Source organism: Tursiops truncatus, chromosome 10, assembly GCF_011762595.2.
Source record: "Tursiops truncatus isolate mTurTru1 chromosome 10, mTurTru1.mat.Y, whole genome shotgun sequence".
Classification (NCBI taxonomy): domain Eukaryota; kingdom Metazoa; phylum Chordata; class Mammalia; order Artiodactyla; family Delphinidae; genus Tursiops; species Tursiops truncatus.
In genome coordinates this window covers 54,980,474-54,994,654 of record NC_047043.1, presented here as the reverse complement: position 1 = coordinate 54,994,654, position 14,181 = coordinate 54,980,474, and the positions used below count along the sequence as shown (strand labels likewise).

At 44.4% G+C, this 14,181-nt stretch overlaps 1 protein-coding gene across 3 annotated transcripts in view; it reads right to left on the bottom strand.

The window, feature by feature from the left end:
* ITGA9 (integrin subunit alpha 9) overlaps nucleotides 1-14,181 on the bottom strand; it is a 352,532-nt gene that overhangs the window by 35,770 nt on the left and 302,581 nt on the right. For 2 of the 3 annotated variants that reach the window (XM_033864555.2, XM_033864554.2), the window contains exons 24-25: nucleotides 2,606-2,731; nucleotides 494-613 (exon numbers count right to left, since the gene is read on the bottom strand). In XM_033864555.2, coding sequence (XP_033720446.1) covers nucleotides 494-613; nucleotides 2,606-2,731 — 246 coding nt within the window. Of the gene's footprint in view, nucleotides 1-493; nucleotides 614-2,605; nucleotides 2,732-14,181 lie in introns of those variants that run through there. The other variant, XR_004528480.2, reaches the window with a different exon arrangement.

The following is a 14,181-nucleotide window of genomic DNA, read 5'->3' as shown; positions in this document are numbered from 1 at the left end:
CCATAAAACCTAAAATATTTACTACTGGCCCTTTAAGGAAAACCCCTGATCTAAAACGTGGTCCCCAGAACAGCAGTATTGGCATCACCTGGAAGCTCCTCAGGAACCCAGACCCTCAGACTCCCCTCTGAGGAATCTGTGGTTTAACAAGGTTTCCAGGTGATTCTGAAGCAAGCTAAAGTCTGAGAAACTCAACTGTGCAAACAAAACACCTAGGGAGCTTGTTAAAACAGAGATGCTGATTCCCAAAGGCTGGGTAGAGTCCAAGATTCTGCAGTTCTAAGGAGCTCCCAGGTGATGCTGATACTGCTGGTCCTCCAACCAGACTTTGAATAACAAGGGTCTGGTATGTTTCCCCGGCATCATCTGCAGCAGAATTACCAGTGGTGCTATCCAGGGCAGTTTTTTAAAGGGGGCAGGCAGAGTTTGTTCTGAGGAAACCAATTCAAATGCTTTTAAATGAACCCCAATAGTACAGCTTCCCAGGGCTTACCTTCTTCAGTATTTCTGTGTTCAGCAGCATGTAAATGTCTATAGTACGACTTTCTTCTTTAGCCAGCGCACTAAGATTACAGTGCATTGTTAGGCAAGAAATTCCTGGCTTTTCACAGTCCTGAGAAGAACAAACAGAATGATCAAACCGTATTAAGAACAAAGACAAGAGCACAGCATTTATAGCACAGAGGGCACTGTGAGCTTCTATTCTGCGGACCAAGGCCATTCCAGGTAGAGGAAATCCATAGGAAGATGCAATTATTCCTTCTTGCCACCAGAGGGCAATCAAGGGACTTCCTTCCTGGCAGGCACCAGAACATGCCTTCAAGTCTAAGCTCACTGGTGCACCCTACCAAAAAACTGGATTTGCAAGGAGAAAGAAGAGTTTTTTTTGTGTTGTTTTTAAAGAAACACATTTACATATTTTGGGAGCATTCCTCTTATGAGTTTTGAACACAAGGTGCATGTCCTAGATCATGTGATTTCTGCCTGTGAAGTGACAAATACACTTTCATGCCCAATTTTTAGGTTGGGCAAATTAAAGGGCTACAAAGTCACATGACTCAAGAAACCACAGGAGTAAAGAAAAACACGTTTAACCAAGAAGACACACGAATTACAGCTAGAAACCTAAATTCCAAATTTAAGTTACAAAGGAGGAATTCTTTTGTATTGTAGGATCCAAAATGTGCAAACATACCTTCACGATGTTTCACATGTGGGGTAAAAATTTCAGCTAGATAGAGTTGCATCCGTCAAACAACTAGATATCAGTATATCTAACAATTCTAAGGGCTTCAAAAAAAAATAGCTGATCGGGCTTCCCTGGTGGCGCAGTGGTTGAGAGTCCACCTGCCGATGCAGGGGACACGGGTTCGTGCCCCGGTCCAGGAAGATACCACGTGCTGCGGAGCGGCTCGGCCCGTGAGCCACGGCCGCTGAGCCTGCACGTCCCAAGCCTGTGCTCTGCAACGGGAGAGGCCACAGCAGTGAGAGGCCCGCGTACCGCAAAAAAAAAAAAAAAAAAAAAAAAGCTGATCATCAGCATTATGTAAGTAAAAATATTCCAACTTTCCAAATGGCAAACAGTCCTACTACTTCCACTGCAAAAAAAATTGAGGAAGGAAATGTCAGCGAGACGTGCCGTAGCCGAAATAAGGAGCTGAAGAGATGTAACCAAAGACATGGAGACAGGAGGTTGTGGAAAAGCATCTGATTCCATCTTTAATACCTTCACTTTTAAAAAAGTTGAGGTATAACTTACATACACTAAAGAGAATAAATCTTAAGGATCCATCTTGATATATTTTTACATACGTTTATAACAGATCAAGATATAGAACATTTCTTGCACTTAAGCAGGTTCCCTCATGCCCATGACTGTCAATATTCCTCCAAAATTAACTGCTACCCTGACCTCCATTGTCATGGATAACTTTGCTATTTCTGAACTTCATGTAAATCAAATATTACAACATGTGTCCTTTTGTCTCTGGCTCCTTTCACTTAATATTATATCTGTGAGATTTACTTATGTTGTTGGTGTTGCAGTTTTTATTGCTCATAATACACCAGTGTATGGGTACACTGCAATTGTTTATACATTCTCCTGGTGATGGACATTTGGATTGTTCCCAGTTTCTGGCTATTATAAGATTGCTGTGAACATTCTTGTCCATGTCTCTGGGGGATACAAGTACCCATTTCTCTTGGGGATATACCTGGGAGTGGAACTGCTGGGTCATAGGGTACAGATATGTTTAGTTTTAGTATATACTGCCCAATAGTGGTATACAAAGTGGTTGTATGAGAACCATCACTCTTGATTAGACTCATACTAGTGGGAGAAATGTTTAACTTTGTGCTTGGTGGGTTGCAAAGGTTTTCCCTTTGCCAGCCAATGGAATTAGAAATGTAAATTTAACACTTTGATAGAAACCTCAGGCTGAAAAATAGGAGTTGACTACGGTCCTTGTGACTTCCTAAGCCAATTGATTAAAACCAGATTTGGGAAATAATAAATGCCAAATAGAAGACTGGCTTCTCATCTCAGACTTGCCTTCCTAATGAGGACCACCCATGTTAACCCAAGCAGTAAGCAAATTCTTACCAAGACTTTTCTTCCCGACTTTGTGAAAAAAGCAAATATTGTATGGAAGATATTTTCTGGTTCTTGAGGGATGATACAGGGGGTTGGGTTTTTCTGGAAAGAACAGTTTCCCTTCTCCTGGCCCACCTGAAAATGAAAAGAAACCTGTCAGAGTGGTCCATCCCAAGAAAGGATCATGAGCCTGGAATCCCTTATTGTAGAGGAGGTTGCGGTAGAGCCCAAAGTCAACTGTTCCCCCTGGTCCATTCTCCAGGGGACAATAATGGCTGAAAAGCTGAAAGGCAGAAGTAGTAGCATCAACAAGGCCAAATAATAAAAAACGTGGATGCTAAGTTGTTAAATAATTGAGATGGCACACAACATGCAAGTGAGTTGTGACCAAGGAAGAGTGGACAAAATAAACTTTAAAAACATCCTTACATCAACTCTCTGAAATGAGCATTCATGTTCTTTGTCTGGAGAAAGAAAATGAGGCTCAGGTTAAATTACTTGCTAACAATCACACAGACCAGAACTCAGGTTTTAGACCGAGATCTTCTGAGTTCCAGCCTTTAGGCATGGCCCACTGTCAGAGGTTTTCAAACTGTGTTCCACGGAACCTCTAGGTGCTGTGGAACCCCTCAGTGGATTCCCTAGAGAGGAGAAGGGGCACCAAGCAGGACTGCTCCGGGCTCCCATCTCTGTTCCAACTAGAGCAGCAACCACACATAATGTCATTTAAAACCAGGATTCTGCTACCAAAAAAAAAAAAAAAATTTGGCATCCACTGCATTGAGCCATACAGGAGCTTATATGCCCTGGGAACCCTTGCTGAGTTACCTGATTTTGCTTCTGACAGCTTTTGAAAGTCCAGTGGAAAAACAATGCTGAGCAACAGCAACATTAAAAAAAGATCAAAACAACAGTACATAGTCTTCCATGTTGGTTTCTTTAAGAACAATACTATTTTTGATGCCTAAACTGGGGAAATGTTGAAAAAAACAAAGCCTTCTTTATATATCATCATATCACACTGTGTGTAGTTGAAGCTTTGACATGACTTAAGGTCAAGTTGCAAAATTAATCGTTAGTAATTCATAATTTAGGATTGTGTTTACAATCTGATTTCTAACCAGAATCATCTACTTAAACTACACTCTCCTATCTTTAATGCCTTTGAGTAAAATATAGTGTGTTTACACTGATTCAAGAATGTTTCAGCTTCTCATTCATGGTAGGGAGCAAGGTCTAGTTTAAAGTTTTTACATGGAAACTTCTAACTTAAGCTAACAATGCTAATCTTTGAACAATGAACTTTAAAACAAGATCTCCAAATTTAATCTCTATTTTATCTTTGGTCTGAACACATATGCCAGGATTTACTATATATGCCTGAAGATAAATAAGATGAAGGTTTATTTCCTCAAATTAACTCTTAGAAAATAGAGTGTTGCCTTTAAAAGTCTCTCATAGTTTGGGGACTTACTGTTCTTTAAAATGCACTGCATTTTGTTTGTTTGTTTTTGGCTGCGCCTCTCAGCTTGTGGGGACCAGGGATTGAACCCGGGGCCACGGCAGTGAAAGCGCCAAGTCCTAACCACTGGACCACCAGGGAACTCAAGGGACTTACTGTTCTTTAAAACAGTAAGTAATGTGGTACTCTCTCAATTGCTTTATTTGAACCACAAAATCTGGGAGGACACACCAGTCTGAAATGGTCTCAATCAGTGTTGGTTTTGGATGCTTTTCGAGGTCACTAGAAGAATTAATGGGAAGGAGGCAATGAGATTTAACATAGATGTGGTGATTATTCCTGGGGTGCAACTGTAAGTTGTGATAAATATTTTAAAGCTCATTTTTGGAAAGCAAAACATTGGCTGATTATGTCGTGAGAATCAAGAACAATCACTTCTAAGACAGATGAGAAAAACAACTGCTGTAATGTTATGCAAATGGGTATTTGTGTCTTACAATAAAATTTCAGCATCAAACATGGATTCAAAATGTTCCGCATTTCAAATAAATTAGATGAATTGAAGATGATATGCTTTGGAATACTGTCAACTAAAAAAGTGGCTTTAATAATGCTATCCGTTGATCTCAAAAGATGCACATCTGCATAAAATCATTTTGTGAAATGTGTGAATAAAAACAGTAATATAAATTAATGTAGTATTCTTGTATAATTTTAAGTGTGCGACTACATGATTAGGTTAAGTATTACAAGTAGATATTTACTTTTCTAATTTTTTTAAAAATTGAGGTTAAAATTTACATTCCCTAAAAATGCCCAGATCTTAAGGGTATAATCTGATGAATTTTGACAAATGAAATCACCCACATAACCACCACCCCAGTGAAGGGACAGAGCACGTCCATCCCTCCAGAAAGTTTCCCCTGGCCCTTTTCCAGTCAATTCCCATCCCCAGCCCAAAAGCAATCACAGCTCTGATTCCTGTCAAGTTGGCCAAAAATCTGTTAAATTTACCTCTTTAGCAAAGTGGTGGATTGTGTTCTTTGGGGGTTGCCCTCTATTTGGGCATATATGGCACCTCACAGATAGAAAACATTTTGTTCACTGAACATTTGAGAACTTGAATGTGTGTGCTCATGTTAATTCCAATCATATTTCACTCAGAAGCATGCGGGTCTCCACTTTTCCTGTTTGTCTTCTGGAGTGGACTTTTGCTGAAAAGCCGCTGGAGAAACAGTCCTTCTGCAGCCCTGTGGGATTCATGTTCTTCTGTGGAGATGACCAGGCCTGGACCCCCAAACACATTTGGTCTGGGTTGAGAGAGATGGAACTCTGAGTCTTGCAGGATGCATCCGTTCCTAATTAAAATCAGGGATGGGGCAGAGCTCCTCCTGGCTCTGCAGTGGGCGATTTGGGTTTCCAAGCAGGGAGGGGAAGTGTAGGAGCAGAGTCCCAACCCAGCCAGGTTCACTGTCATGCCCACAGGACACCAGCACCTTGGGGGAGGGTGCTGGGAACCACAGGGAGAGATGGGAGGAGCAACCGGTGCCAACACGTGGGGCACAGACACAGCTTGGAGCTCCATCTTCCTCTTTTCCCCTAGTGTCTTAGGGGCCTGTGAACAGAGTGATGACAGGGACGTGATGTGATCTGATGTGACATCTGATCTGCCTCAGGGGAATCTGGAGGAGGGAAGTGGAGGCTAAGTCTGCGGTGAATGAAAGTCTCAGCCAGTCATGCTCCCGACTGTGGTTACATGGGAATCACTTCAATCAGGGAAAACAACGTTTTTCCGGGAGGTTCAGGGTGGTCCTCTCTCAAAGGAGGCCGAAGGTTGCTCCGTGCTGCGTGGGTCTGGTTCAGACCAGCTAATCTGGTTGTAGACGCTCCCTCAGCTAAAATGAGCAACTTGGTCCCTGACCAGGGTCATGAGGGCAAGGGATTGTTCTGTGTGCATGGATAGAACGTGTGTGATGGACACAACGGTACCCGACACTTGTGCAGCCCTTACTGCGCACCCCTGTGAGGCGAGTGCTATTACTGTCAGCATTTTACAGATGGGGAAGCTGAGAGGCAGGGGGGCCAGGTCTCCCAGGGGGCAGGCAGCAGAGTTGGGCTGCAGCGCAGGTCATCCAGCTCCAGAAACCTGTTTGCAACCACTTCCCTGCCTCTTAGGTCCAGAGGCTGAGGATGGGGCTGGGGTAGGAGTCATGGAGGGGTGGGGGGTGGAGGTGGAGGTGGAGGGAAACCATCCCTTCCTGTTCTTACCCCAGTCAAAGGGAAGGAACCATGAGCCTACAAGCCCAGGAATCCCAAAGTCCTCCACCCTGACCCACTTCTGCTCCATGGGAGATAAAGTGCCTGCTGGCTGGGAGGCCAGGCCACTCCATGCTGTCTCAGGCTGGAAGGGAAACAGAGCATCCTGGAATGTTGTTTCTGGAAGGCAGCTCCAAGATCATACGGTCCCATGGCCTCGGCTGACAGTAAGGAACCAGAGGCCCTGAGTTCCGTGACTCGTCCAAGGTCACGTGATTGGTTGGTGGCAGCAAGTGGCACCCAGTGAAGGAATCCTGGGGCACAGGTGGCCTTGATGAACTTGACGGTCCTGGGCTCCTAACAGCTGATGCAGTTCAGGTCTCTGGGGCCTCAGTTTCCCCACTTGTGAAATTAGGATGGTGGCCTACGTGATCACTAAGGTTGTCCTCAGTTACTAATTATGCCTCTTGAGGATTCTCCTGCATTTTCATTAGAGCGGGGGTCACCTAATCTCCTGCTACATAGATAAGCAATTACTGAGCACCCACCCCCCACAACTGGGTTCTAACCACCCCGTCTGGTGGTAAAATCATCAAGGAGATGCAAGGTTTTCTTCTTGCAGACAATCCAAGCACTATGGCACTCATATCCAACAGCTTCATTTCCGTGGCTGGCCAGGGACTCTGCGGCCACTGCCCCCTGCTTATCCCTGTCCACCCACTTCTCATCTATTTTCCAGACTCTCTGAGTCCAAATGCTTCCCATGACACGGCTGCTCATCTTCCAGGACCTCTGGGGGCTGGAATAGGCCGTATCTACTGGAATGTGAATAAAAGAACTTTACCAAACACACAAAAAAGGACAAGAGGATACAGGACACAGTGTTAAGGCTGAATTTGGCAAATGCAGCTATTGAGGGTTTGCTGTTGCCATTTGGCCTCCGCCTCTCCCCTCATCCTGACCCCAAAGAAAACATTGTGCAAGTTGAAACCAAGAACTGGTGGTGATTTGGGAAACTGTGGGGAGCCCAAGAGAATGGGGACATCACTTGGTGGCAGAGTCCGGGTCAGCCTGGGTCAGGGGAACCTTCATAGTCAGAAGTCTTCAAGGGCCCAGGCCTATCCGAGGATGAAGTGTCCTCAGTGCACTCCAGGTAGCCTGGCAAAGCCTCATTCATGAAATACTGGGTTTAAAGTATGAACTGGGGCTGATTCATGGGTAAAATACTGAAAAGGGGAATTAACTCTCTGGGTCGAATTTATCATTACCTGCCACCAGGTGGAAAAGGACCTCTAGAGCTTTTACTAAAGACTCTCTAGGGTGTGGTGGTCTGATAAAGGGGTTGTAAGAAACGGCATTTCCTGTGGCCTCTACTGAGGGGCCACATGTTATGGCCTCAAAAGAGGGGTCTGTACAAGGTACTTATTGCTGTCGGCTGACCTAGAGTGAGAGAGAGGACACAGGTCTCTCCCAGGTTCCCAGAACACAGCAGCCTTAATAGAGTCCCTGTCCCTGGGCCTGAGGGACAGGAAAGTCCTCCAATGCGTTTTCTAAGTCTCTTGCTCCAAGCACATCACCCTGGAAACCAATTCCAGCTGCTTAAGGCCCCATCTCTACGCAGATATAAATGGGAAAAATACTAGCTAACATTGGGTGCTATTCTAAGAGCTATGGGATACACTGAATCCTTATAACACCCACTCACAGAGGGTACTATTATCAGTAAGTGACATATAATTTATTATCTAAATGGGGATATTTTTGAGAATGAAGTCGGGGAGTCAAACAGACAGAATAGCAAGACAGAGACATAGATCAGGTATGAGCCAGGCACACTGGGACATCTGGTCTCCTGAAGTTTCACCCCCATTTTACAGATGAGAAAACCGAGGCCCAGAGAGGTTAAGGAACCTGTTATGTACCTGTCAGCTTTGACTGTGGAAGGAGTACCATCTCCAAAGTCTCCACCACGAAGCTCCCTGTCCAGCCCCACCTTCCTTGCACCCAGGATGCACAGCCTCTGTTCCATCATCTCATGGTTTATCCTTTCACAGCCCTCAGAGCAGGGCTCCTATTGTAGATTGTCAATCTACAAAGTTCTCTCTCAGCCAACAAGTCAGTCTCTGTCATGAACTGCATCCCTGACTCAGAGGAGGTGGCATTGCAGGTGAATTCTGGAGGAAAAGAGAACCTCTAGAGAGTAAAGGGAGCAGGGGAAGGGAATTCCAGGCAGAGGAGAACAGCATGTGCAAAGGCATGGAGGTGCAAACAGTAGGCTTGAGTCTAGAGAGCCTGGGAGTTCAACGTGGTCAAGCATTGGATGAATGTTGGGGAGTAGTGGCCAGAAATGAGGTAGGTGAGGTGAGCCTGGACACAGAGGAGGGCCTTGTAGGCAAATCACAGAGGTAGGAAGTTATCCAGAAGGTGGATTAACATGTCTCAAAATTAAGGAACCACTTTTCCTTAATTATTGGTATTATTGGTATATTTTTGGTGTTATTGGTATATTTGGTATATTTATTATTTTTGGTATTACTGGTATTTTTTTTTTTTTGCGATATGCGGGCCTCTCACTGTTGTGGCCTCTCCCGTTGCGGAGCACAGGCTCCGGACGCGCAGGCTCAGCGGCCATGGCTCACGGGCCCAGCCGCTCCGCAGCATGTGGGATCTTCCAGGACCGGGGCATGAATCCGTGTCCCCTGCATCGGCAGGCGGACTCTCAACCACTGCGCCACCAGGGAAGCCCTACTGGTATATTTTTAACAGGCTAAAGCATGGATGTCCCCTTTCTACCAGCATCAGCCTCATTCCTTAACCATATTCCAGCTGGCTGGGTTCTAGGGATGGGAAGGGTCACCAAAGTGTCCCTGGCTTGATGCTCCCTGGACATAGTACATAGGAAATAAAAGAGAAATGGAAGATTAAATTAACAGAGGAATAAACTCAGTGACAACAGTTCTGCCCAGGAGCCAATCCTTGCGTCTCCACCAACGTGGGTCTTGGGTAAAGTCTGGTCTAGAAACTATGTTTGTTGGAATGACCTGGATTAAAGGGGGGCATAGGTTCATTTTTTAATAACATGTGTTTCATGTTAACTCACATTTATCTGTTAATCGTTGACTTTCTGTTCTCTGTTACATCCCTGGGCCACTTTTCCATATCATGTGACACCGATCACAGCTGATGGCAACTGGGTAAACATGACCCGTCCCCTGACGGGTCCACCTGCTCCTCTGAATTCACACGCCCCTTGAGCTTAAAAAAACCCAGAGAATGTTTTGAATGCCTACTTTGCTAATTCAATTACCTACTGCCTACTCTTGGAACCACGGTATCTGAAGATAATAAGTTCCCTTTCTGCCACGGGAGGCTGAACGTTGACCACAATGGCTTTGCGGATATTAATTTTAGGACTCCAATGTTTGAAATAAATATAGCCCTCATAAAAGGGTCAAGAAATGACACCAACTGGTTACTTAGGCCGATATAAGATGTTTACTACTAGAAAGAGAAATAAGAGCTACATATTTTCCATTCAGCAAAACGTAAACTGTGATAGTTTTTTTTACAGTCTTAAAGAACCCTTTTTATTATCTTTTATGTTAAATCATATTGCTATGATTTTCTTGATATTGCCGAAAGAACAGTGAAAGATGACAACATTTTAATAATAAATCCTAAGAAAAATACTTTTATGTATCACCGTTCATTTCAAGACTGTATAATGCAGACCCAGAATAACCTAGAAGGGTTGGGTGCTCAAAGTCTCCATTTATTCACTCTGATTTCTTCAACCGCAAAGACATTATAAGAACAGTGATAACCATCTTGGGTAGTTCCTTATAATGGATATGCCCAGCTCTATGTTACCTATGTATTTGAAAGGTTGAGAACACAATTTGTGTGTGTGCACATCATTTAAAAGTAGGAGTTGTCAAAGGCATCCTTTGGTAGACCTCTCTCAAGAGTTATGAATTCTTTTGCTTTGTGAAAAGGGTCCCCTTGCTTATCAGTTTGGCAAGTTCTGATTTTCTGATATTTACTTCTGTGTGTAGCTACAGACTTCAATGTGTTCCTACAAATAGACAAAAAGGAGAAGTATTTTGATGATCACAACAATACAAGGTAAGTTAATATGAGGTTCTAGCTTTGGACAGGCCCTCCTAGCCTCACTCCGCAAATAAAGAGCTGAATTCTGGTTTTGAACTGAAATGTGTAAATGAGAGCACAGAACAGCTGTCCATAAATAAGAGCCCGTTGACAAACCTGCAGAGTTGGAAATGGAGCAGAAGGAGCAAGAAATGTAACAATGACCTAGTGCCTTTTAATTTCTAGAAAGGGAAAGACAGCAACTCAAAAAAGCCTGAAAAGACCATAACTTCAACTCCAGATGTCCTTTCTCTTTCTAGCTGAAAAGTTATCTTCTAAATGAAAGACTTGCCTCCCCAACCCCCTTCCCCGTCCCTTAAGGCCATCAACACTGGGAAAAATTGCATTTGATCTGAAAGGTCAGTGTGTTACTGAGACCAAAACTGAAACAGGAAATAAAGGGGCAAAGCCTCAAAACCAACATTCCAGAGGAAAGAGAGAGCACGATCCATCGTACAATTTTGTCCTCTGTATGAATATGCTATTATTTCATAAAAGATATCACTTCTTATCATAAAAGGCAATGATTTTTTCCCACCAGCTCTAGGGTTTGGCTAAAATAATGGTGTTCCTCCCCATCCCCCACACCCTTTTCCTCTGGGTGTCACAGGCCAACATGCTGAAAAGTCAAGAGTGCAGGCCACCACCAGGCTGCCCAGTAAAACAGCGTTCATTTACATTTTATCAGAGAAACCCAAGTCTCCCCCACCCCACCCCGGCCCCGCCCCACGAGGCCCATTTCAAAGCACGGGGATGGCCTTTTACTGGAGTTTAAGTGATACAGATGGGATGTAGTTTCAGAGAAGCAGTGACACCAAAGAATTTCCAGATGTGGTCAGATTCTCTTTAGCAAAAAAGAGAGACATAAGAATGTTATCTGAGTACTTGATGTGCATGCCAAAAATACTTTCCTTCCACAGATAATGAAACATTTTGGAAGCAGAATGGTTTGTTGATTTGAATAATAAATGAGTCAGTAGCCCTGATGTGGGACATAACACAGTCCCCGGAATTGTATTGGCTTATTTAAGCTCCGGTTCTAACTCTTGGACCCATCTTATAGTGAAGAGTGAAGCTCATACCCATCTCACGTTAAAGGATAAAGCAACACACCTATGGAATCGCTGAGTTATCTCTGCATTTATTAGATGCATCACTTTATTATTCCTCTTTTACCAAAAGGTAAATAACAGTCATTTTCTGGATGCTATGTTTCAGGTATAAGCATCTGTCTAACCTCTTACACTGGTTTTCTGAGGGGATACGCATCAGAGCAGTGAAAAGAGAATCCTAGATGTCACTCATTGAATCTAAAGCTTTATTAAGACTTCGTGAGAGTCCTGAAACATGCTTTCGGTCATATGTTTAGGAGAAGTTAAGTGGAGTTAGCACCTGACAGCTGGGGAGATAATGACTTCTCAGTATCTAACAAGGCTGAGAAAGTTCCTTTTGGTCAGAAGAGGCTTGGTGGGTCTATCAGAAAGGAGTTTTCCTGTTTTCGTGCTTCTGATACACACACAATTAGTCCTTGGCAGGTTCAATGAGAACCATGTGTTTCTGGGCAATGGCTGATGTGTTCTGTTTATCCTCAGTGAGATTTCCTGTTATCAACTTTGCTAACAACCCATCACCCCTGCAGTGACAGGGCTATGTTGCTCTTAAGGAATGAAAAAAGGAAGAAGGAAAGTAAACTGCATAACCACCAACTTCTAAGGCCCATTTGTGTTGGGAGACCAGAGAACACAGGCGCCTCAGCATCATCACGCGCATGCTGCCACAAAGCGTTAATGCTTCTAGATGTCACAGCAGCCCTGCGCACGAGCCCCGCAACCCTGATAGGTGGAGCCCTCAGCCAGTGGGGAGCTGGTCTTACTGCCTTGATTCATTCGCTCTGTCCACAAGGGCTAAAGGGCAGTCTCTGAACCACACTGTGCACGCGCAGCCCAGGCTGGAGCTCATCACCACCTTCCAGAGGGTGCAGCTCAGGTGTAAGCTTGCCCAGAAACACACACGCTTTCTCCCTCTAGCCAAACTAAAAAATTGACCCAAGAGCCCAGGAACGTAACTCTTGCTCCAGAATTCCATCAGCCATCTCCCCTAAGTGTTTGGCTTCTGTTGAGGAAAAAAAATTACAGCCAACCTAATTCTGACCCATTTCAGGACCTGATTATTCAACTCACATTCAGACATGTGCAGAAAGAAGGAAAAATTAAAAAAATGGTTTGAGGTCATCACTGAAATCAGCAGACTTGTGTGTGTGTGTGTGTGTGTGTGTGTGTGTGTGTGTGTGTGTGAGAGAGAGAGAGAGAGAGAGAGAGAGAGAGAGAGAGAACGTCTTCATAATATCTCTGATCAAAATTTGTGGAGTTTAAGTTTGCTCTTCAAAGCCTTCATTTCTAATAAGTGATTCAGCCCCTTATTTCAAAGTTTTACATTTTTACTTTTTCCCACATTGAAATTAAAGCAACCTCTGTTGTGGGTGAAGGGAAATTGTCAAAACATCTCTACTCAGGGATTGAAATTCAGTGCACATTTTCTGAGTTCCTGGAACGTATGAGGTGCTCATTAGATGTGCAGCAGGGTGTGTAGGTGTCTAAGGACACACACCCTATCCTAACGCCCAGAGAAATATTTGTGATGGTGATACTGACAGAGTGGGAGTAGCCAATGCTTTCATTTATTTGAGCACATACTGCATATAGTGCATATGTGCATAGAGTCCGGGCACCAAACACTAGGGATGCACAGAAAACAAGGCAGCTGTGACCTTTACTTCCATGGTGTTTTTAGTCTTCTGGAAGGAGACAGACAATTAAAAACAGTAATTTCAGATAGTGGTGAGTGCTATGAAGAAAACAGCACACAGGGTAATGGGACAGAAAGTTGATAGGAGGTTTGCAACTTTAGCTAAGGTGGTCAGGGTAGACCTTCCTGGAAAGGTGAACTTTGGGCTCAGATCTGCATTATGAGAAGGAACCAGCCATGCAAATATTTGGGGGAAGAGTGTTCTCAGCAGAGGCAGGTGCAAAGGCCCTGAGGCAGGACGATCTGGGAAGGCATCTGGGAGGGCTTGAGGGAAGAAAGGATGTGTGAATTGGGTCTGGAGGAATGAGTGGGCTTTCCACAGCCAGAGGGAAGGGAAGGGAGAAGCATTAGTAAGGTCAGGAGGCCCAGGGAAGTGCATGGTGGGTGGGTCAGCAGCCTTCGTGGTCCAGAGTGGCTGGAAGACAGGGTCAGGGGTGAGGTTAGGGGCAGAGGAGGTTGCAGAACATGGCCTGGAAAGATGGGAGGATCATGCAGAGTTTTGGACCTCATGGTTTTGGCCACTAAGATCTCCTTGTTGATCTTTTTACAGAGAACCTCAGGGTGTCTCTGAGAGCTACACTGGGGAATTATTAGGAGTAGAAAGCACATTTTCAAATGGTAAATCAGGTCCTCCCTGCCAGAGTAATAACCGTTTGTGATGAGGAGAGCTTGGATAAAAAGGCATAGTACTTGGGGCTCAGTTTTGTTTTGTTTAAGTAAATTTGTTTTGTTTTATTTTTGGCTGTGTTGGGTCTTTGTTGCTACGTGTGGGCTTTCTCTAGTTGCGGTGAGTGGGGGCTACTCTTCGTTGCGGCGCGCAGGCTTCTCATTGCCATGGCTTCTCTTGTTGCGGAGCATGGGCTCTAGGCACGCAGGCTTCAGTAGTTGTGGCTTGTGGGCTCTAGAGTGCAGG